Genomic DNA, 23,335 nt, shown 5'->3' on the forward strand with positions numbered 1-23,335 from the left:
TACCAGGCCACCTGAGGTACCTGGAATCATCGCCCCTGCCTCGACCACTTCAATTGCTAGGTTCCAGGCACCCAGACCACACCAAGCCTTATTGGCCAGGCCAGCTGGGAGTTCTGGTATCATCAGACCACCTCAAGTCCGAGAGTTAATTTGCCCTGCCACCATGTCTAGCCTGCAGAAGTCCTAGGGCCACATCAGCTCCCTGGGTTCATCACTCATGGCCTGCCGCAAGAATCCGTCAAGTGAAAGGTTTCATTAGTACTAGTTGGCCTCCCTAAGTTGTATGACATCCCCAACAGCAGTGTAGTCCATCAACAGTAACTTGGTCCCAGAATCTTCATCCGCTGTGGAACACATGCATAAACATGATGGCTGCGACGCTCGCGGCGGATGCATCTTCATCACATACACAACAATCGACAGCCAATCCGACCAGAACTGGGCTCACGGGACAAAGTGGGGGGTAAGTCACTGTTGATGGACTGCACTGCTGATGGGGATGTCATAAAACGTCCATGTCAAAAAATCCAACTATCCCTTTAATACAAGAGTTTACCACAATGAAACGTAGTGAAACAAAGTAGTGCTTGGCTCAAGTGCAAACGCTCACCCTTGCACCATCTTGAGGCGACAAGTACCTCTTCCCTGTTCTCCTCAGCTTATTCAACGTCTGTTTCCCATAATTGAGAGAACACGACGCAAGACGAGCACTAACACAGAGAAGCCCGCTGAGGAGCACTCAGTTCTCCGAGCTAAAATAAAATGTTGAGTAGGCTGGCAGCATCGTGGGTAGATTACACTGCTGTGTGGGAGGGAGAGAGGCTGAGCTTAGTTTGCCCATGAAAGACAACTAGAGTGTGCAGACGCTTGGGTGTTGGAGCGCATTCATTTCTGTGCCGCAACGGTTTGAGAGAAGTGCTTCTCCTACGAGGGAATAAGGCAGGAGTAGCTCAAAAGCTGCAGAAACACTTCACCTGCAGACACAAAGTCAGTCTGTGCACAGTGTCACACTTACGTCCACAACTGAGCATCACTCACAGTGTCAATGAAGTCATTTTTGGCAATAACGGTGGCCTAAAATGGTAAAAAAAAGGCCTCAGAGATAATAATAATAATACAAATATGCAATGATTTTGTTCTGCTTTTATTGACCATAACAGATTCAACAATATGTTTATTATACTGAGCTTTGAGTACCAAGTACCTGTAATACACGGCTAGGTGTAATACTGTTGTTTTATCATTTGGAACGATTTGGCATACAATTTTGGACATAAACCAAAAAGTGAGCATTACTGTCTAATATTATGTTGCTCGATGAAATGACTTTACGAAAATAACAATAAGATCTAATTGATTCAACAGCATGTTTATTATACTCAGCGTTGAGTACAACCTCAAAGGACTAAAAATATCTAGTTTTTTATTTTTAGTACATTTTGTAAATTTTCTAAAATAACATTTTCAGTGTGGTCATAGTGGAGTATTTTGTGTAAAATTTTGAGGAAAAATCTTCATTTAATACATTTTGGAATAAGGCTGTAAGATGTAGGAAAAGTGAAGCGCTAGGATTACGTTGCCAAACATGAACCTCACTGACTACTACACTGCCTTTGTAAAGACCACATTTGTGATGCCAATCTTGTATTGGATCTCGTTAGACTTTAGATAATAATGCATGCACAGATAATAATATGCAAAGATAATAATAAGGCTCAATTTTGATTCAGCCTAATTGACTCAACAATTTACTCCATGTAATAATGGGTTTCAGTACATGGCTAGGTGTAAATATGTCGCCTTTTTCCATGAATTCATGCAGGACAAAGAGGAGGAAACACTTAATATTATTATATTTAACCGACAAAAATATTTGTAATGAGTATTGTGTTATTGCGTGTGTGTGCATGCATGTGTGAGTTGTAGTCACGGCATGCAGTGTTGTGCATATGCATTTTGCATGGTTGCTGGCCAAAAATGGAGATTTGTAACCATAGCAACAATAAAAAAAACAACAACAAAAAGTGAAGTAAAGTACACATACCTCTGCCCGGGGGGAAGAGAAGAGGTCCGTCTTTGGTTTGACTGTCTTCCTAAAAGACAACAAAAACATGACAATGAACTACTACTACTGGAACTGCTAAAAGAAGCCCATTGTATTGTGGGTATTGTAGTTTTTAGGCTAAGAATACACACCGCAACGCAAAAGCAACATCTCTTTTTAAAAATACAGAAAAAAGCTTAAGAGTGAAAAGACACTCTTATAACTCCTTGTAAAACCAGCTTAGTATTGAGGGGCACAATAATTACAGTAATTGGTTTAAATTGATTGTTTTGAAGCAGTGGAGTGCAAAACAGAGTGCACTACTTGGCTGCAACCCGCAGGGGTGCTGTTGATTCAGTCTCAAATAGCTTGCTGTCTAATGACGTAGTACATGACAGCATGAGAAGCTGAGCTCCCTCCATGCAGGCCTTTGCCATGGAAAATCATTGTAATCAATATATATAACTAATAAATAATACTGTAATAATACATCTAAAATAAGACAGAGTCCCTTCAACGGCTAAAAAAACACGATGCAGCGTTAAAAAAAAGAGGAACAGTGAGAATTTCTTGTGATATAACAACACTGGAAAGGTCCATGTGAATAAAGGCATGCTTGAGAAAGGGGAAGTAATGAGAGTCAATTTTTGCATAATTTCCTCTTCCCCCTTCCCTGCTTTCGACATGTGGTCCTGGTGAAACACAAATGAGCTAATCAGGCGGCTTGTGAGGTCATCATCAAAGAGGAACTTACATCTCAACGCCTCTGCGACTTATAAATGAAGAGTTTTGAGATGGCATCAGGTCAAAAAACAAAATCAGTCTGAACTACAGCACTGTTTATACTGTATTAAGGTTAGAAACTGCAGGGGCTGTTGGAGGACCAAAAAAACTGGTCAAAACTGGTAAACCACACTGGTACGACCAGGTCTGTGCATGCATTCAAATGAGGAAACCTTGTGATGGAACATAGGTGATCATTTAGATCTCACTATATTGTACCTAGTTTTATGGTGTTTATTGGCTAGCGTTAGGGCTACTGGAACTGCATAAACCTTTGACTTGTATATAATTTATGAATTCATCCATTTATGAATGAATAGAGCATTGATTGGGAGTTGAGCCTAGCTGCATCAAGGTCATCTATGTGAACCACGACACTACAGATGGTCCATCCGTCAATCCATTTTCTATACTGCTTATACTATTCAGGGTCGGGACAAGAGCTGGAGCCTATCCCAGCTGACTTCAGAGTGAAAGGTGGACCACACCAATTCATAAAAATACTTTAAAAGTTAAACTTTAAACATGAAGGTTTTCGTATAATTTCAAAGTTGATCACATTTTTTCCCAAAAATGCGCCTCTGAAGTCACATAAGCTAAAAAGAGTTTGAAATGCCCACCATCGTGTGTGTCATAGCTTGTACCACACAGCAATTAACTCTTTTCTTTGGCTTTTTGTTGCTTTTTTTTGAGTGACAGTAAGCGGACTTACATTCTAAGTCGATCATCATTTATTTCATTTTTTTGTTACTTTTTATTATAAGGGTGTTAACTTCTTTTTTACACTTAAGTGACACGACTCAAAATGTAGAGTGACTGATTCTATGGTGTTTTAGGCTCTGGTTTGCACAGGTGGTTGGGCTAACTTTTCTAGACCAGGGGTTGTCAAAGTCTGGAACAGTGATCCACCCTTTGGAGAACGACTGGTTCCTCTGCTCGTCCTCCATTTACTGATTTTCTGAAGTATATTTTTTGGAATTTTATGCTCACCCCAGACTCTGTTTACTCTTTAAACATAGCTGAAATTATTTTAGCAGATTTAAAAAAAAAAAAAAAATGTATTTCTTGATTTTTCTCAAGCTGCTAACACTTTGAAAACCCCTGATTGATACCAGTGGTGCTTACTTAACAAACATGGCAACAAGGCGGGGCTTACACTTTGCGGGTGGGTGGGCGTAGACGCCTGAGAGCTCGAGGCTGCTGTTGGCTGTCCATCTCTGTCTGGTAGAAGAACATCCTGAGGTCTTCGTCCAGCAGCAACCACGTCGGCAGACCCAACAGCCTCTGCAGGAGAGAGTAGGGAGCAGTAGGACAGGGATAGACCCATGGGGAATGGAGGAAAATGAGGTGGTCAGCAGGGACGAGAGAGGTGGAAAGAGATGGCGAAGACATGTTACAAGAACGTAGGTTGCGGCAAAAGCGAGGCAAGCGAGTGGGAGCAGGGCTGAGAGATGGTGGTGTGCTTTTTGGCTGCAGCACAACACTTTCTGCTTGCAACATGTCAAAAGTCCCACAACTACAATATACTGTCAGTCAGACAGTGATGTGGGCAACAGGCGCAGAAGCAGAGAAGAGAAGAGAAGAGGCGACGCCTACGTGAGCAGCAGCTTCATCTGCAAACTGCTGCTCAAATAAACGTCCAAGTCAGGGCTCCATCCACCTACAGCATCACTCAGCCCACTTAGGCTCCATGTTAGAGCGAGCGCATGAAGACTTTGCTTTAGAGGATTACCTTCATGTACGTGTTGAGCTCCGGGATTCTGCTCTCCGCAATCTCCCGCTTGTTGCCGATGAACACTTTACCTGGAGACACAGGAGAAGCACTTCAGCTCACATTCCGATGGAAACCGATGGCCATGAAAAGGCAATTAATACCTCTCTGAGAGTGTCAATCGCAGCTGTTTCAATAGCTCTTACAGTGGATGTTCTACAGATGTACCACAACTAGCTATTGCCCCTTTTCTACAGCACACAGCTCCAAAGCAGGTACTACTAGCTATCGCTGGATTCCAAGCATCCTGCCTCGATACCAGATGGGTGATGTAAAATACTACTGCTGGTCACTCATTGGTCGTGCAGAATCATCATTGTAATATTTGGGCACAGTACACAGCCAAAAAATAAACACGCATGCTAACATTTTCTTGTTGCCCTTAGTCTCCTCTTGGACAAAGTTTGCCTCGATTGTTGTTGCGTTTCTCATGACAACTGATTTCGTCATTGTAGCATTTGAGGATACATAGCACGTGCTAACGTTTTCCTGCTGCCCTAAGTCTCCTTTTGGATAAAATTTGCCTGTATTGTTGCATTTCTCATGAGGACTGAATTTCTCTTGTAGCATTAGAGGATACACAGCTGTAAACAACCAAAAAACATATACTAATGCTTTCTTGCTGCCCCCAGTCTCCTGTTGTATAAAATTAGCCTCCATTGTTGTTGTATTTCTCCTTCCGACTGATTTTGTCATTGTAGCATTTGAGGATACATGGCTATTAAACAACAAAATATAAATAAACATGCTAACACTGTCCTGCTGCCCTCAGTTTCCTTTTGGATAAAAATTAGGGATATCCGATATTGGCTTTTTTGTCGTATTTTCCAACTCTATCCATCCATCCATCTATGACTGATTTTGTCAGCGTTTGTGGACACAGGGCTAGAAATGACAAGTAAAATCCCACGCCTGCTAACATCAGCTGTCACTGTGCCTTACAGTATCTCCATACACTGCAGTATCAGACTCCACAGTCTCCACTTGGCTGCAGCAGCCTGTTATCTAGTTGCCCTCAGTCTCCTCTTGGATCAAATGTGTCTTATGACTTAAAAGTAAATTTCTCCCCCATTGTTGTTGTTTGTTAGAGTGCCTCGATCAGAGCCTGGTAACTGTAAACCCAGGAATGCAAAGATATTGACGTGCTAACTTTGTGAAGGTCTTTTAAATCACGCTCATGACTGAATGTTCCGCACTCCTGTTTCTGTGCTAGTGTTGAATTGAGTAACTGGAAGAGTTTTGCCATAGCAGAGCTGCGTGTGGATGTAGGCCTTAGCTGACGTCATGTTTGGTCAGCATACTAGCTGGATTTAATTCATCAACAAATCAACCAAAATATACCGCAAAAAAGGTTCCTGACATCCAACTGAGTTGTGGAGTGTGAGTGTGAGTGTGCTGTATTTTGCAGGTCTAGATTTACTGTCTTCTGTCAACCATGTAGGACTCCTAAGTCGAGAAAGGATGAGGCGCTGTCTAAATCAGTCCACAATTCATCCAAGACCATCTAATGCTGTTGTGAAATCAAATTTAGCACAGCCTTAATGACCCTTAGCCCTACTCTCACTTATTATTCCTCCTGCTCTCGTTCCCTTCAAACCAATAACTAACTTAGATGCAAGCTCACTCATTTGAATTGAATCAAACTGTCCCCTTGCTTTCCATATTATATTTGTGTAATATCCCAAGAAAAAATCTAATATGATATGATGTGAACCAAGCAAATGACTTGTTTCAAAGTGTCCTCAGAAGACCATGCTGTATGTCTTTTTTGTCTTCTTTCTCCCCCCCTACAGTCTCCTATTTCTGTCTCCCATCACTTCCCTCTCCATCTTGATGAGCTCTGGCGCCGCAATTACACCCATCAGCTCCAATATTATCCAGCACATTCCTCCGTGGCAGATGCTAAATCATAAGTTTGTAGGAAACTTTTTCTTTTTTCGTTCAGCAAGATAATGTAGTCAATGTCGGTGAACAGGAACATGGTGGTGAGGTAGAATGCGCTCAATAAAGAAGATGCATACAATCTGTAAAATAAAAAATAACGTCCCTTTTTTTTTTTTTACCATGTGGATGCACAAATCAGCATGTAATGTAATAGCAGGATGAGATAATGAAGATGAGTCATGTTACATATAAACCCACGCTGGTGAATAAACCAACAGCAATGTTTAAAATAGCTTTATAATCATGTGTGAACCGCAAAACTTTGAAAGATGTGACTTATCCGGTAAAAAAAGCCTTACAAAAATAAACAACATACCATACCATACATGCCATAAATGTAACCTAATATAATGCTTCGGAGTTCATGAGAAAGTGAAATGAAAGCTCATTTATTAACAGGTATATTGCACAACACAGCAGCAACAGAACCACTCTTGTAGCGGTAAGGGGCAAACTGCTCAGCCAGCTTTAGTACCGCTGAGGAGTTAATTGCAAACAACAGTACGGCAAGTGTAACACGCACGGGTTTCACACCAACAGCGGAGCAGTGCTTTAAAGAGCATGCAGAGGTAGATAAACAATAAGGTTTCGTACAGCTGTTAATTTTTGACTGTTGGATTTTGCTTTTAAAGACCACGCACCCAGCAAATATAGAAGCCTCAGCGGTCAATGGAAGAGAGGAGTTAATTGATGCATTTACAGTATGCAATTTGTTACCAGCTTCAACAAATCCACTCGTTATAAATGTCATACAAAAGCTACCTTAGCATGGATGCGACTGAATCATTATGCGCTAATGCTAACAAGAATAGGCGGCATTTCGGCTAAGGGGGTTAACTCATGTTGGTATTATTGTACATTAATTGGAATTTAAAACAAAAAACTACATTATGGAGGTCAAATACAGCGTCTACCTCTATAGTTAGTAAGCCAATTCAATGAAAACAACACAGCGATAGCTACGACTAATTAGCTAGCAGTAATACAATTTAATTAAATGTAACTAAAATGTTTATTATATGTTATTGAATACAAATGTTCATTTCATTAAATGTAATTAGATTTAATCAAATTCAATACAAATTTAAATGGAATAAAAATTTTATTGAAAAAATGTTATGTAATTAATTTTAATTACCCATCCATCCATTTTCTATGCCGCTTATCCCAATTAGGGTCTCAGGGGTATGCTGGAGCCTATCCCAGCTAACTTTGGGCAAGGGGTGGGGTCCACCTTGGACGGGTCCGTTTTAATTACATTTAATTTAATTTAATTTAAATCTAACTAACATTTTTATTTACAATTTTTATTACATTTACATTTGTATTCAATTTAATAAAATGTAATTAGATATAATTAAATTGAATACAAATGTCAATTGAATACAAATTTCAAGAAAAAATTAAATATAATTAACATTTTATTTAATGTAAATTACATTTAAATTTGTATTTACATTTGTATGAAATCAAATTAAATTAAATTACATTTCACCACCTTTGACAATAGAAACACTACAGAATGACTCGAAATATGCCACAAAGTCAGGAAAATTGCCTCATACGTCAGTGTATTGGCTGAAACCCAAACGCTGCAGAGCAGTGTGAATGCAGTTATTGCATGAGCAGAACACAACATGATTTAGAAATGCTGGTGAAACATGTGACAACATGTGGTGTTTCTGTTCCGTCAGTAGCTTGTCTCCAGTCGGAGTCTTTTTAAAGCAACAGATTCCCCATTATTTTCTGTTTTTCTTACACACAAGCACCTCTACCAGGTGCGCCTTGTCTAGAAAAGGTTGCTTACCTGGAAGCGAGGGCATCACGCAGGTGTTGGGTGAAGGTCTGTCCGGGTCCTCCGGAGAGTATCTGGACTCCAGGATCTGATGGAGGCTGAAGAACTCTCGGTAGCGCCGGTAGATTAGATACCTGCTCCATCCTTTGGTCTTCACCTCGATGACAAACCTCTGTTGACAGAAGACATTTAGTTTTACTGCACAGTGTTATCAGACATATAATAATTCTAATTTGTGAGAATATTGATAATAATAATATAATAACTTACAAAATAGTCAATGAAGCCCTTTTTCTCCTCAATATCCGCAATGGTGGCGCTGATGGGGACGTTATGAGGCAGCTGGTCAAAGTCACTGCACAGGGAATAGTTGAGTTTGACCCCACTGAGCTCACACATTCTTAATCACATACCTATTTCTTTTTCTAAAAACCTCTAATAAGCTACTAAAATGTCACAAAATTAAATAGTATTTAGAGAAATATTGAAAAATATTTTTGCAACAATATCTTTGGACGAAAGCAGTGTGTTATGACAAATACAACACTTAACAAAAGACATTTTTGTGACAAGTCCGAGCAAAGCAAGATACTGTAAAATCCAATTCCACCCAATTCAATAAAACCATCATTCTGTGTTGTTTTTTTTTTGGTGGAACTTTTAAAAGAGCATATTTGAACAAACTCACCTCTTGGAACGAAGTTGCTGTGGTAGAGTCATGACTGGAGTTGGGATCAAATGTTTGAAAGACAACGAAATAGCAACCAAACAACGGTACCAGAGAGAGACGAACTCTGCAGAAGAAAGAAGCACCAGGAAGTGAGAGTTCCTTAAAACATGACCAGGGAAGTCCCGCGTGCGTCTGGCCATGTGGGTGGAGGGGTTAGATGGAGGGTGGCAACCAATGTTGATAACAAACAAAAAAAGAATAAATGTTAGTATGAATATAATATTTTTAACTCATATTAAGTGAACTTATCATTTACTTTCAATATACTTGTCAAAAGTATATATTGTGGTTAACTTTTGTACTCGTCAGATGGAGATTTGCATCCTTTTTGGTTGAAGTACGCTATTTAGTGTATGTCAATATGCATCATTATTATGGCAAAGGTACACTACGCTATTGTTGCAGTTAACGTTTACAACTTTGTAGCATAGTTATAAAAATGTCGCAATCTATAACTTTAGTAAGTAGTTCGTAAACATAATCAAATTTATGTGACTAAGTCTATATAGACTAAGTAAATGTAACAAAACACATAACAGCATAGCATAGCATAGCATAACATCATTAGATATATAGATACTGTAGATGAGAAGAGAAATTCATTAATCATTTCCAGCAGCTCTGGAAAAATGTCACGATAATCTTAAACACTCGAAAAATAAAAACAAAGCAAGATAGGGGAGATATGATAAGAATGAATAAATAAATAAATAGTAAGTAAATAAATAAATAAGTACAGAACAGATCACTTCAAATTCTGTCCAGCCTTGTGTGTGTTTTTTTATTGCTCCCCATCAGTTGTGTTGAAAAGCGGCACGGCGAGGGGAAGGAATGATCTGCTCAGTTTTCAGTGGATCAGGACAGTGATAGTAATCTGCCACTGAAACTGCTCTTCTGTTGGAAGAGCAGCATGTATAAAATTAACAAACTTCAGCATATTCTGAGTAACTGACTTAAAAAATCTGCCATTATTCGCACATTTAAATTAAAATCCTGAGCATAGAATCTCTGACAAAATAATATATATTTGCTGTAGAGCAAAGTCAAAAACAGCTTTCATACAAAATATAGATTTTTGTACCAGCGACGCTCATACAAGAATAAGACGTCAGTATATTATGAATAACCAAAAAACTAGGCTGCCCTTATTCAATTGCAGTGTCAGTGAAATAACGTTGTGATGGGACGTTGTATCTGGGTTCCAAATTGCACAACAAAGCACAATCGAATATGGCCAAAAATCCTTTGCAATAAAAGTTGCAATTGACTTTGTGATTCGTTTCGCCTTTTCCGAATTGGGTGGAAAATTAGTTATCACCTGCTCCATGGTTCTCTGGTCAGCAGCAACTTCAGCTGGCTGTTTTTCCTCCTGGTTCGGGAGGAACTTGTATGACAAAGCTTGCATATTGTCTGGCTCTTGTCCAGCTAATTTTTACCTTCAACTACGTGAAAGTCAAAGTGCTTCCAGACGCTCGCTTAAAATCCAGCGTGTTCAGGTAGGAGTTTAAGCTCAGCCATTCAGGTAGCATCTTACACTTAGTGTAGCTCTTACACTTAACTGTCAGGGCAGCACTTCCACTTTCAGTCTTTTTGTTCCGTTAGCATCAATTATTGACATTTATGAATAATCGTCAATGTCCGCATCACGATGCATCTAAGAATCGATGATTTCCCCCAACCCTACAGTCATGTGGAGAAAAGCATACAAATAAATGCTATAAATGCATCAGAACTGAAGGAAACACCATTGCTGTGTATATACAGTGAGTTAGCTATGTGCGAGAACCGCTTCATTGTAGTAGATTACACTCAAGTTATTGGTGTCCAGTCAGTCAGTCAATGCAGAGATGCAAACAACGAGATGCAAAGCAAAGGACAAACGTGACTGAAAAAAATATTTGTCTGTGTTGTGTGACAGTGCAAGAAAACATTTGACACAAGCAAAGAGCACATTTTGAGACGAGTTGATTTCTTGAAGCTTGCAAACGCCTCTTGCTGTGAATGGTAGTAACAAGTCTATTCATTCATTGTCAAGGACGAGAGATTTCTATGGCCTCCCGAGCTTGTTTGTGCAAGTGAAATAATTGAATAAATGAAGTGTGTGATGCATTGCGGCAAAATACAACAATAAAAATATTGTTCATTGACTGTCTCACCTTAAAGAAGCGCCTGGAAAATAGTTTAGAATAAAATAACACACATCTTTCAATTACAAAAACAACACTGGATGAATCTAGTTGAAAGAAAAAACGTGTCAGATTTGCAGTGTCATTACATAATAAGAGGCCGGCTGCGTAACAGGCCAAACAGCCAACATAACTTGGTGGATTTGTTTTTTAAAATTCGCCATTCGCCCACACACGCCCTCACATGCAAAGCCTTAACGTGCGTGCACACTAAATATACCAGCCTGGGCGATTGTGCATATTTGGCAAACTGGTGGGGGCCTTCCTTCTCCTACTCAAGTTGCTAATGAGTCTGCAATCTCAGAAATGTTCAAAGTAAATGCAGTTTTTTTTCCTATGGTATTTAATAACATAATATTTGCTACAGTCAAGATGATTTTTTTTATCAGTTAATTACATTATGTACAGTATATACTGTATGTATCTGTACATTTATAATCATATGCTTTAATGACCATATATAGAAGTAATGCAATTGGAAAATTACATCTAAATTAATTCTATGAATTTATTATAATAAATAATTAATTCATGAATGAATGATGTTAACTCTCCTGTCCTGTAGATGGCAGTAATGCACATTACAAAGTGCAAGCACGTTGTTTTGGGGTCTGGTGGATCACTGCCCCCTTGGCCCCAGTGTGGAACATAACTGCAAAACCTGAAAAGATAAGATGAACATCTGCGTTTACAGTAATCCCTCGTGTATCGCGGTTAATTGCTTACAAGTGAATTTCCACAAGGTTTCCTTCTTTATACTGGTAATATTTTCAGAGTTATGGCATAGAAAACCTGTTTACAATCTTCTAAATACACGTTCTGTTCTCTTGACATGAAATAGCCATTTTTATGCTTGACATTTAGGTTTGCTTCACATTATTTGACTAAAAACAGGCCGGATTCAACCACAAAACAGCATGATTTATTAATAAATATACTTGAAAAACCCTGAAGCCGCGAAATTGAAACCGCAATGATGACTGTACATCTGTCTGAATTATTGCAAATAATTATTTTCAAAATGTACATTATATGTTTTTATATAGAAATATCACTAGCATAGCAATATACGATTTTTACTATATAGATTTTTGAAATCCAGAATTTCCAGCACCGTCGTCTAGTGGTTAGCATGTTGGCCACACAGTCACAGTCAGGAGATTGGGAACACCAGGGTTCGAATCTCCGTTGGGCATCTCTGTGTGGAGTTTGCATGTTCTCCCCGTGCGTGTGTGGGTTCTCTCCGGGTACTCCGGTTTCCTCCCACATTCCAAAAACATGCATGCTAGGTTCATTGGCGACTCTAAATTGTCCATAGGTATGAATGTGAGTGTGAATGGTTGTTTGTCTATATGTGCCCTGCCATTAGCTGGCGACCACTCCAGGGTGTACCCCGCCTGTCGTCTGAAGTCAGCTGGGATAGGCTCCAGCATACCCCGCGACTCTAATGAGGAGAAGTGGCATAGAAAATGGATGGATGGATGGATGGATGGAATATCATAGGGCCCACACATACCCTTATTACTGTATACCCAATAACACACTTATACCTAGTAGTAAGGAGACCTTGCCAAGGCTGCATCAGGTGAGTCACTACCCCACTTGGCCCCGGTGCAAGTGGTACATATACTGATATATATATATATATATATATATATATATATATATATACAGTAGCAAAGTTTAATGGACTTAAGTAATGTAGTTTTTTGCATAATCTCAACTAAACAACCATCAAAACATAATCTCACACTTTTTTTAACAATTGTGTTCCCCTGTGTCCTGACTTTCAGCTGACAGGATGGTGATGACGGACCTGTTGAAAGCGGAGGAGATCAAGAAAGCTCTTGATGCCTTTGCAGGTTGGATTTTTGTGCTACCTAGGGTTGTTTGGGAAAGAGCTGACAGAAACTAACTGGAGGAGGCAGGCATCTAGTGACTAAACACTGAACTTCTTTTTCCTGCTTATTTTTCATTTTGCAGCAGAGACGTTCAACCCTAAAAAGTTCTTCGACTTGGTGGGAATGACGGCCATGTCAGCCGAAAGCGTCAAGCAGGTCTTCCGGGTCCTGGATGTGGATGGAAGCGGGTTCATAGAAGAAGAAGAACTCAAGTAAGAATAAAACCAGAAATTTGTGTTTCTTACATAGAGCGGACACTTAAATGTTTCAGATCAAACACATTTAAATGTTAGTCAATGACAACACAAGTGAACACAAAATGTACTTTTTAAATGAAACTTTTTATTATTAAGGGAGAAAAAATGCTTCCCCTCTTAAAACATAATTTAATTGAGATTAATTGAGATCGATCAGTATGGAAAAGGTTATAAAGCCATTTCTAAAGCTTTGGGACTCCAGTGAACCACAGTGAGAGCCATTATCCGCAAATGCCGAAAACATGGAACAGTGGTGAACCTGCCCAGGAGTGGCCGGCCGACCAAAATTAACCTAAAGGCGCAGCAACGACTCATCCAAGGGGTCACAAAAGACCCCACAACAACATCCAAAGAACTGCAGGCCTCACTTGCCTCAGGTCAGTGTTCATGACTCCACCATAAGAAAGACACTGGGCAAAAATGGCCTGCATGGCAGAGTTCCAAGACAAAAAACACTACTGAACAAAAGAACATTAAGCCTTGTCTCAATGTTGCCAGGTAACATCTTGATGATCCCCAACACCTTTGGGAAAATATGAGACAAAAGTTGAACTTGAAGGTGTGTGTCCCATTACATTCAGCATAAAAGTAACACCGCATTTCAGGAAAAGAACATCATACGAGCAGTAAAATATATTGGTGGTAGTGTAATGATCTGTAATGATAAAAAACATTTTGGAGTGGCCTGACCTGAATCCTATTGAGATGCTGTGGCATGACCTTAAAAAGGCGCTTCATGCTGGAAAACCCTCCAATGTGGCTGAATTATAACAATTCTGCAAAGATGAGTGGGCCAAAATTCCTCCACAGCTCAGTAAGAGACTCATTGCAAGTTATCGCTTGATTGTTGCTGCTAAGCGTGGCCCAAACAGTTATTGGGTTAAGGGGGCGATCATTTTTTCACACAGTGTCATGTAGGTTTGGATTTTTTTTCCTCCCTTAATAATAAAAAGTTTCATTCAAAAACTGCATTTTGTGTTCAGTTGTGTTGTCATTGACTAGTAGTTTAATTTGTTTGATGATCTGAAACATTTAAGGGTGACAAACATGCAAAGAAAAAAGAAATCAGGAAGGGGGAAACACTTTTTCATACCACCGTAAACCTGTGTCCACAGAGACATTACTTAGCTGTGCCTCTGTAGGTTCGTCTTAAAGGGATTTTCTGAGGATGGCAGAGACTTGACAGACGACGAGACAAGAGCATTCCTCAAAGCAGGCGACAAAGATGGTGATGGCAAGATCGGGATTGACGGTGAGTTGCTCGATTTGATCCCAAATTTCTTGCCCCAAAAGCTGCAAATTTCCAGTATTAAACTTCCAATTTTACACAGTACAGCTCAACAGTTTTAAGGCACTTTCTCATGCAATAGCATGACAAAGTGTCTCCAACCCTTTGAGTGGCCTGTCACGATGACAAATTTTGCAGGTCGCTAATTGTGCTACAAATTATCGTCGGTGATCGATATTATCGACAATATTGTGAGACCATTTTTTTCATTTTTGTCATGAGACGTGTAAGTCACATTTGACCCACTAGGTGGTAGTATGGAAGGATAGTGTACCTGTGTGAGCCACATTAGCTTGACACAGAAGATGCCTGTATGTACTGTACGTTGTTGGCTGGGTTGCAAGCTGTTGACAGTAAAAGACGTACGAGATCAACCACATTGTTTTTCTTAATGTTTCACAGGAACATCACAATTATATGGCATAAAATATATGCCATATAACCGCATTGAATGGTTGCATTTCTTTTGTAATGCAGCGAGCGACACTGTCTGTGACCGCACACCATTTTGCACTGTTTTGTTTATATTTACTTTGCCTCATTAAGCACTGACTGTCGGGACAAAGTCTCCGCTGCCCAAGGCACCTCCATCAACAGTTTTTTCTTCCAATTGAGAAAACTGTCCGTGTCGGTCGTTGGTGTTCATGCGCTCACCTTGTTCATTCTGTTTAAAACCAAAATATTCCCACACTGGGGCTGTGGGCTGCGGCATTCGCCTAAGAAACCATCGCTTCTGTGGCTTCATTCAGGTTAGCGTATGCTGCCTCACGAGGCTAACTGCTGTCTAACTATGTCTAATCACTACAACACACGATTAACTCTTCATTCCTTTTTGAGTTCATAGTCTATACTCACCCATTATCCAACTACGTTCTGTTATGTCTGTTTTATTTGTGAATGCTATGTCTAATCACTACTACACTTATCAACTCTTCATTCCTTTGTGAGTACAGTGTTCCCTCATTTATCGCGGGCATTGATCTCCAAAATAGCCCAAAATAAGTGAAATCCGCTAAGTTGTCAACTATATTTTTGTACGTGTTTGTTTTAAGGCTGTAAAACCTCTCACCATACACTTTTTACACTTTTCTCAGACAGACATTAACATTTTATCACATTTTTCTCTTGTTTAAACACTCTCAAAGTTCAAATTTCGTTTGAATTTTAATGATCAATTTAAGAGATTTGACACAAGAAATTAAGATTGGACACAAGAAATCATCCTCCATGAACTAATGATTCATTTACAGTATTCCATGCGCCCTACAGCCGCGTAACGTCTGCCTTCATTCAGCATGTATAATGGCTAGCAGCTAAAGATCATACAACAGGAAATATGTGTCCTGCACGAAGAAGATTGATTGACAATGGTCTACAGCCAATCAAAACTCAGAACACAATGGGCCAATCAGGACTGTTATGGCTCAATGAGTATACAACACCCTCTACTGGTAGCAGTAGTAAATACAATAACAGACACATGCAACAGAGCACTGATAGATCACTCCAATACAGGGGTGCTCACACTTTTTTAGCCTGCAAGCTACTTTTAAAATGACCAAGTTCCAAAGATCTACCTACTACTATAAATACAAAAAGTATATATATTTACTATATTTATTTAAAAAAAATATGAGTAGGTATTTATGTATGTTATACATGTATGTCAGGAGTGCACGCACTTTCTCAGCATGCAAGTACAAGTCAAAATGATCTACCTCTTTCTATAAAACATATAACATATACAAAATGTAACCAGTAAACTCTGAAATTGTATTGTAAATATTTATGATTAGTATTTCACATTCACATTTTCAAAGTTTACAGGTAATCAAAGTAGTTAATATCATAACTCACTTCAATATGGAAATAAAGATAATTACACATAACTCCTAAATAGTTGTGTTCATAACCTGAGTACTGGTAATATGTCAGTCAAATTATGTAACATTCATTAGGGCACACAGTTCATGTATTACATCCAGTTAGCATTTGCTATCAAACATTAGCGATATACAAGAATTTAAAATGATTATGCAAAAGACAAAGCAGCCGAAGTCAAGGCAACATATTGAAAATGTTTCACCAATGGGCACATTTGTAATTTCGTCATGAAATAATAGTTTAAGAAGCGAACGTGTAGAAAACACTGATTTCTGTAGTAGAGTTCATGATGCGAAACAAAGCCAGTAAACGATGCACTTTTTTTCTACGTACCTAGCCGCTACAAGTGAACAGATAACTTTTGTTATAGATATAGACATCTTACCGCAGATTAGTTCATCCATAATCACAATAATAAAGATGAAAGTTGCATATTCATGTGTAGCAAGTGGGGGAGCAAGTGCGAATCAGGAGGGGAGCTTAATGTGATGTCATATGACAACTACAAAGTGACGTTTATGCGATCGACCCAAACTACCTTGGTGATGTACTGGTAGCTCGCGATCGACGTAATGGCCACCCCTGCTCTAATACAACAGGAGGACAGAACACAATGCGCGTTCATATGCTGTTAGAAAAAGAACCGCGGAAGTGCGAATCCTTGAAAGGTGAACCACGATGTAGCGAGGGAACACTGTACATAGTCTATACTCACCCATTATCTAACTAGGTTCTGTTCTACCTTATTGTCAATGCTGTTTATTCACTACTACACTTATTAACTCTTCATTCTTGTGAGTTCATTGTCAGTACTCGCCATTCTCCAACTATGTTCTGTTTATGTCTATTTGTATTATTATTTATATATGATTTATTATTTTATAGTTATTATTTATTATGATTGTCATATGAAGTAGTTATGGTGACAAGAGACTACTATTTTACCACATTATTACATTACCTTACCATTTTCCGATGTATTTTAAACCAGCCAAAGCGCATTTGGAATACAGGAAGTGAACAAATATATTGTAATTGATGTGAAACGGATGGGGGGTAGGAGTAAATAAGCTTTGCTTCTTCCTACTCCTTTTGGACATGTGGACCTGTGAATTGTAATATGTGATGTATTCCAATGTAACTTGTGTGTCCAAATAAATTAAAACACAACCATAACCATTAAACCATAACTGCTAGCGCTCTGTACCCACTCACTAGTAGCCCTGCCTCCACAAAGAGGCTGAATGAGATTAGGGTTCACTCTCTCTGTTAATTCCACTATAGAACCAATGCGAATAGACAGATGCAGAGTGAACCCTGTTGTCATCCAGACTGTGTGGTACAGAGAGACGAGTAGTTGAAACACACAAGCATACATGCACATTTGAATTTATCGAGGGTGTCATAATTACCGACCTGTTTTTTTTTTTATGGTTCAATTAATCGATTATCGTGACAGGCCTAGGTACCGTCCATTGCACTAGAGGATTGGGGATCACACATGTAAGGGCACACAATAGCCTGCTTCACTGGGTTCTCTGTCAAAGCCACAGGCAAATAAATGCATGGCTCTAATGCAAAAGAGGTAATCTATTTACAAATGAAATTAGGGAAAACATAGCAAATTAACACAAGGTTTGTGTACAGTACTGTGCACAAGTCTAGTTTTATCGTTTTAAGGGCCTTTTTCACAGCAGTAATTTTAACATACTGTAAAACAATAAATATGATACAAAGTTAGCCAGATTATGCCCCAAAAATATGCATGGAGAACCCATAACATTTTGGTGAGTATGTGGATAAAGATGTGTGCATTGTCCACACTGCTGATCTATTTGTCTTCCGCATGAACCAGGAAGTAGCTTGCTCAGTAACAAACAAAACAAAAGTGTGACACTCCACATTTTGGTTGATCGTCTTGGTGGAGGTCTAGGTTGTACTGTAATCTCATTGTGGCCTTTTGCACATTACTGTATGTGCTCCCTATTTTGTTTCATTCAATATCTTCCTCAACAGAGTTTGAAGCGATGGTGCATGAGTAGGAGACAGCAGGGCATCCTTCACCTCCTCTTCATCCTCCCTGCATCCATAGTTTGTACCAGTCACCATCAAACTCCTCTCATCTCATCTCCCCGGGGGGAAGCCTACGCATGGAGTACGACCGGCCTACCCGCCTCCCTGCCTGCTCGCCCGCTACAACAGGCAGCGTCCCACAGGAGGAACGTTACCGGATTTTAATTTAATGTTACATTCAGTATGAAATCTGTATGCTGTGTCAGGGTCCACAATCCTCCTTGATGAGCGCATAAAGATAGCTTGGTGCTAGTGATGTTGTATCCCAGCTCGTGCTTTCTTGGGTTCTTTTGTCATGTTTATTTAATGTTTTGTTCAGTCTTCCTACCCTCATCCACCATCCACACAACAGTGAAATGAGAAAAGACTGTAAGAACTGGTAATAAAAAGTATGGAGTAATGTTTTTTTTTTACTAGTTGTTTACTCACATTCAAAACAAACTCTTCAAATATTACAACACATGATCACCCCTGAAATGACAAAGGAGGATGACAAATGTCTGAAACACTGTGGATGACAAAAATTTGGGCCTACAAGTTGCCGCTAAAATAGAAATACAGTGTTGATATCCCACAAAATTGTCCTCCATGTGTCAACGTTCACATTACAAAGGGTGGTTTTTCCCCTGATAATGTTGCCTCACTTACAAACCCTGGGACCTGGCATAGTGCATCAGTGGATCCGAGGGGCCGACCTGTCATTGGTCTTGGTAGGGCGAAGCTTCACGGTGGCGAATGGGTTTGTGCCTCTGAAACGAGAGTGTGACGGAAAATGTCACACAATCCCTCACAAGCTTTTGGTGTTCACTACATAGACACACACACACACACACACACACACACACCTGTGAGGAAAAGTAACACCATACACTGGGTTTGCATGCCAACTCAAAGGTCTGTTTTGTTTCAACTCAAACAACTGCTGCCACACACAAGCAGATACACCGGAGTAAATATAAACACATGAAGGATTTATATACACTATACAGACAAAACTACACAAACAGTATTAGTTTGTGGAAGCTAACCCTTCTACACCTGGACCGAAAATTTGTTAAAACATGCACCCCTCCTGTATTGCTGGTACTATAAAATTTTTGTGGCAAATATACCACATGGTGGCACTGTTAATAAACCCCAGAAATCGGATTTACTTTCAAGTTTGTGTCAAACACCCTCTTTAACTTTAGGGTGTTTATCTGAATCACCACAAATGTTGGTATGCACTTATAGGGGACTGACAAGCACATGTGTGTAAAATTCGAGCAACTTTGGTTGAAAAACATGGCCGCCATCAAGGAAAATGTCTGCCGGAGCACAAGTGGGACTAATTTGGTTTTTGGTTTCGGTTCTCGTTTTTCTTATCAGGTATTGCCCATCTTTTGTCCATAAGCATTTGTGGAATGATTGTACAACCTTGAGGATATTTGTATAACATGTATGCAAGAATGTCTTCCAGAGCATTTTGAGCACAACCCATTGGGGGTGCCACATATGTCATTTACAGTGTGTATAACAGTTTTCTGGGAATACTTTCTATAGGATTTGGGACCGTGTCTGTGGGAGTTTTTGTCAATTATGTTCAGCCATGTCTTTAAGGTCTTGCTTTGTGTTCCCACTACATAGAAAAACAGATAATTGTCAATAATATGATAGTAAAATGAAGAATTAAGATTTAGGATTTTGTCCATACAGTGTACTGGGAAGGTGAATGAAACAAGAGCTACCTTGGAAAAAGAGGATTCTCAGGTGGGCCATTGGGTGATAAACCCTATAAAAATGATTAGAATTATATTGATATTATATTGAAGAGAATAGTGAACATTGTTGATCTCAGTGTCATTTAGCACCTGTGCGTCACCCTCACTCTTCCTGTCAGGGGTGGAAGAAAGCGGTCGCAGTTCAGCGGACCCCCTTTGGAGATTGAGACTTTTAGGAGGAGGGGGAGGTGGAGGTGGAGGAGGAGGAGAAGGTTTTGTCTCCATCGTCGCAGATTCCGCCTTCCGCTCTGGGAGCGGAGAGACCGACCGGATGTCCACAGATGCTCTGCGGTTAGGCGAGGCCGGCGGCGCGACATCACCATAGCTCCTGACATCTGATTGGTCGTTGTGTGTGTCGCCGGAGTCTAGCAAGTTGTTCATGCTGCTACTTCTCAGAGAAGTGCCACTGAGGAGTGAAAGGTGGTGTCAGTAGATGCAAATACAGCATGCACATCAAGAGAGTGCTAGAGAATATAAGCATGTACAATTATGTCACCTGCTTGTGTCTAAATCGTCAATTGGGCCCACGTAAGCAGCAGGGAACCAGCCCTGCCTGGGGGAAAGCAAATGAATAAAACACATCAGACAAACAAAAGAAGCTCAACAATTCCGTTGTAGTCCAGAAACATACCGCAGGCTGCTGTCGGTGCGCCCGTACAGCCAACCGTTGCGTGGCTCCTGGACCAGCACAGTGATCATCTCCCCCTTGTTGAAAGGCAGCAGCTTCGGGTTGGATGAGGAGGGATGAGACACCAAGGCCCTCATGGGTCTGCCTCCACCCAGACCCAGGGACTCTCCCACAGACCCGGAGCGAGAGCGGCTGGGGAGGGGCGACGGAGCTGGAGGATGGTGCAAGAACAGAGAATATTAGGAATGAGTAGAGGACCTTCTTCAGAAGCCTCGAGTGATCCAGTCATGAGAACACATGCTCATCTAGTTTGACCAGCAGGAGGCAGCAGTGTACCTCCTGTGCCAGCAATAAACAGACTTGGTGTAGTTGATACCAAAAAGACCTCACACAGCACCAGCTGTTGTCAAGTGGCATAGTGTTGGCTGGTTGAGGGTGCAAAATTTCATATTTACTTAGACATAGAAGCAGAAATAGCCGTGGTCATAATTTAAATCCTAACGTCAGAGTTGCAACGGGTTGAACCCCCTGCCCCTCTGGTGTCAATGGCATGATGTGATGTCAAAAATAAACACTATAAATGGTATTGCCGAACAAGCGAGAAATACGGTGCCCCTTAAGGGTCAAAAATAAGCATGGACATCGTAATAGATTAATCGAGTATCTTGAAGCAATTGACACAAAATGGAGTGCACAACTTGGCTACAACCAGCAGAGGTGCTGTCGCTGATTACTGTGGGATGATGGATGTACATTAAAGATAAATCTGCCTGGAAACAAGAGTTCAGAACATTCAGAGTATTGTCCATAGGTTAGGGTACCAGCAACCCACCCTAAAGCATTATGACTCAAGCATGAATATTCTACCAAACAACTGCAGATCATGGTCAGAGGTGGAGGCCCACCTCTCGAGGGAACTTTGCCCAGTGCCTGTTGCTCCCGCCTGGCCCAAGACATGTCATCATCTCTGGCTACCGTCTGCAGCAGGGAGCTCACAGAGCCTCGCAGCTGCCGAGACAGGATATGATGATGTCACACATTTTGCCATATACCGTAATAACGCAAATATATAAGACGACAACTCTTTATTTCTGCAAATATATTTCTAAGACAAAATAATAACTAAAATAAATCCATATATCCATCCATGTTCTACTGCTTATCCTGTTCAGGGTCGCAGGGAGCTGGAGCCTATGAGGTGATTTCAGGTGAAAGACAGACTACACCCTGGGCAGGTTGCAAGTCAATCACAGGGTACAAAGACAGACAACTGTTCACACACCATCACTGAGTAAGTTCTGAACCCACGGTGCCTACAATTGTCAGTCAGGCGAGTCAACCACAAGACTGTCAGTGATTACTAAAAGAACATTGTTTTTTAATAATGATAACAATAAAATAAATAGTGACTCACTTGGAGAGACTGTGTTTGATGCCGCGACGTGGTTTGCATATCGAGACCCCAAAAAGAATGAGTTGACTCATCTTTTCAAACCTTTTTTTCACGGAAAAATCGTTTTGGTTTATATTGATTGTTCTTGGGATTTCTTGGATAGTTTGGACGATTGCATTTTTAAGTTACAATATATAATAATATATTACATTTTAAGATTTTAAGGTCACATGAAGTTTAATATTTTTGGCTTTAAGATGTTCAAATGACTGAGATGAAACAATCTTGTCTGATAGTCGTAAGTACCAACTAATAACGCCTTTCTGCGGCCTTCAAAACCAGCCCCTGAATTGGGAGACAGTTTCTGTTTCACTTTTCCCAAATCTTTCTTTCTGTACTTCTCTAGTCTGTGATTTACAGTATACAGTATATTAACAGTATCGGTCAGTGATTTGCAACTTGTGGGGAGCTGTTTTCAGTGGGTCGCGGGGTCGTTGCCAAAAAAATAACATAATGACTCTGATGAATGCAACTCGCGGTGGTGCTATTTGCTTGCTACGCCTGCATGCTATGTTTATGGGAGACTTGGTCAAGCTTGAGCAGGAGGGGAAGGATATTGAATAATGCGGCGTTCGTCTGACACACAGCTCGCCTGTAGAAGGGCATGGCACAAAGCAAAAGCTCACATTGTGTTGCATGGGGGGTTTCCACCCACGACTACCAGGCACATTATGACGGTACTGGGAGGCATTCAATGCCAATTTCGATGTATTTACCCAAGAAGAAGGGTGGCCTACAGAAGAAATGGTCCTTCTATTACTATTAAACTTCCCTATTGAGTGTTGAATCAGAGCAACTGAACTCACTTGATTTCTCACTTGATGTTTCACTTCTCATC

General features: G+C 40.2%; 3 protein-coding genes across 3 annotated transcripts in view; 1 reads left to right on the plus strand and 2 right to left on the minus strand.

Moving 5' to 3' along the window:
- The window catches only part of ncf4 (neutrophil cytosolic factor 4), a 22,221-nt gene extending 12,548 nt beyond the window's left edge, over positions 1–9,673 (minus strand). The window contains exons 1-6 of the mRNA XM_054779791.1: positions 9,026–9,673; positions 8,608–8,692; positions 8,350–8,509; positions 4,560–4,630; positions 3,984–4,111; positions 2,045–2,093 (exon numbers count right to left, since the gene is read on the minus strand). Coding sequence (XP_054635766.1) covers positions 2,045–2,093; positions 3,984–4,111; positions 4,560–4,630; positions 8,350–8,509; positions 8,608–8,692; positions 9,026–9,207 — 675 coding nt within the window. The 5' untranslated portion in view covers positions 9,208–9,673. The remainder of the gene's footprint in view (positions 1–2,044; positions 2,094–3,983; positions 4,112–4,559; positions 4,631–8,349; positions 8,510–8,607; positions 8,693–9,025) is intronic.
- pvalb7 (parvalbumin 7) overlaps positions 1–19,056 on the plus strand; it is a 23,865-nt gene extending 4,809 nt beyond the window's left edge. Inside the window, exons 2-5 of the mRNA XM_054779792.1 lie at positions 13,047–13,115; positions 13,237–13,366; positions 14,554–14,663; positions 18,600–19,056. Of these exons, the coding sequence (XP_054635767.1) occupies positions 13,047–13,115; positions 13,237–13,366; positions 14,554–14,663; positions 18,600–18,625 (335 nt within the window). The 3' untranslated portion in view covers positions 18,626–19,056. The remainder of the gene's footprint in view (positions 1–13,046; positions 13,116–13,236; positions 13,367–14,553; positions 14,664–18,599) is intronic.
- Positions 19,030–23,335, minus strand: part of baiap2l2b (BAR/IMD domain containing adaptor protein 2 like 2b) — a 12,379-nt gene continuing 8,073 nt past the window's right edge. The window contains exons 9-15 of the mRNA XM_054779790.1: positions 21,950–22,052; positions 21,048–21,255; positions 20,913–20,969; positions 20,869–20,880; positions 20,507–20,822; positions 20,384–20,427; positions 19,030–19,405 (exon numbers count right to left, since the gene is read on the minus strand). Of these exons, the coding sequence (XP_054635765.1) occupies positions 19,330–19,405; positions 20,384–20,427; positions 20,507–20,822; positions 20,869–20,880; positions 20,913–20,969; positions 21,048–21,255; positions 21,950–22,052 (816 nt within the window). The 3' untranslated portion in view covers positions 19,030–19,329. The remainder of the gene's footprint in view (positions 19,406–20,383; positions 20,428–20,506; positions 20,823–20,868; positions 20,881–20,912; positions 20,970–21,047; positions 21,256–21,949; positions 22,053–23,335) is intronic.

Source organism: Dunckerocampus dactyliophorus, chromosome 6, assembly GCF_027744805.1.
Source record: "Dunckerocampus dactyliophorus isolate RoL2022-P2 chromosome 6, RoL_Ddac_1.1, whole genome shotgun sequence".
NCBI lineage: Eukaryota > Metazoa > Chordata > Actinopteri > Syngnathiformes > Syngnathidae > Dunckerocampus > Dunckerocampus dactyliophorus.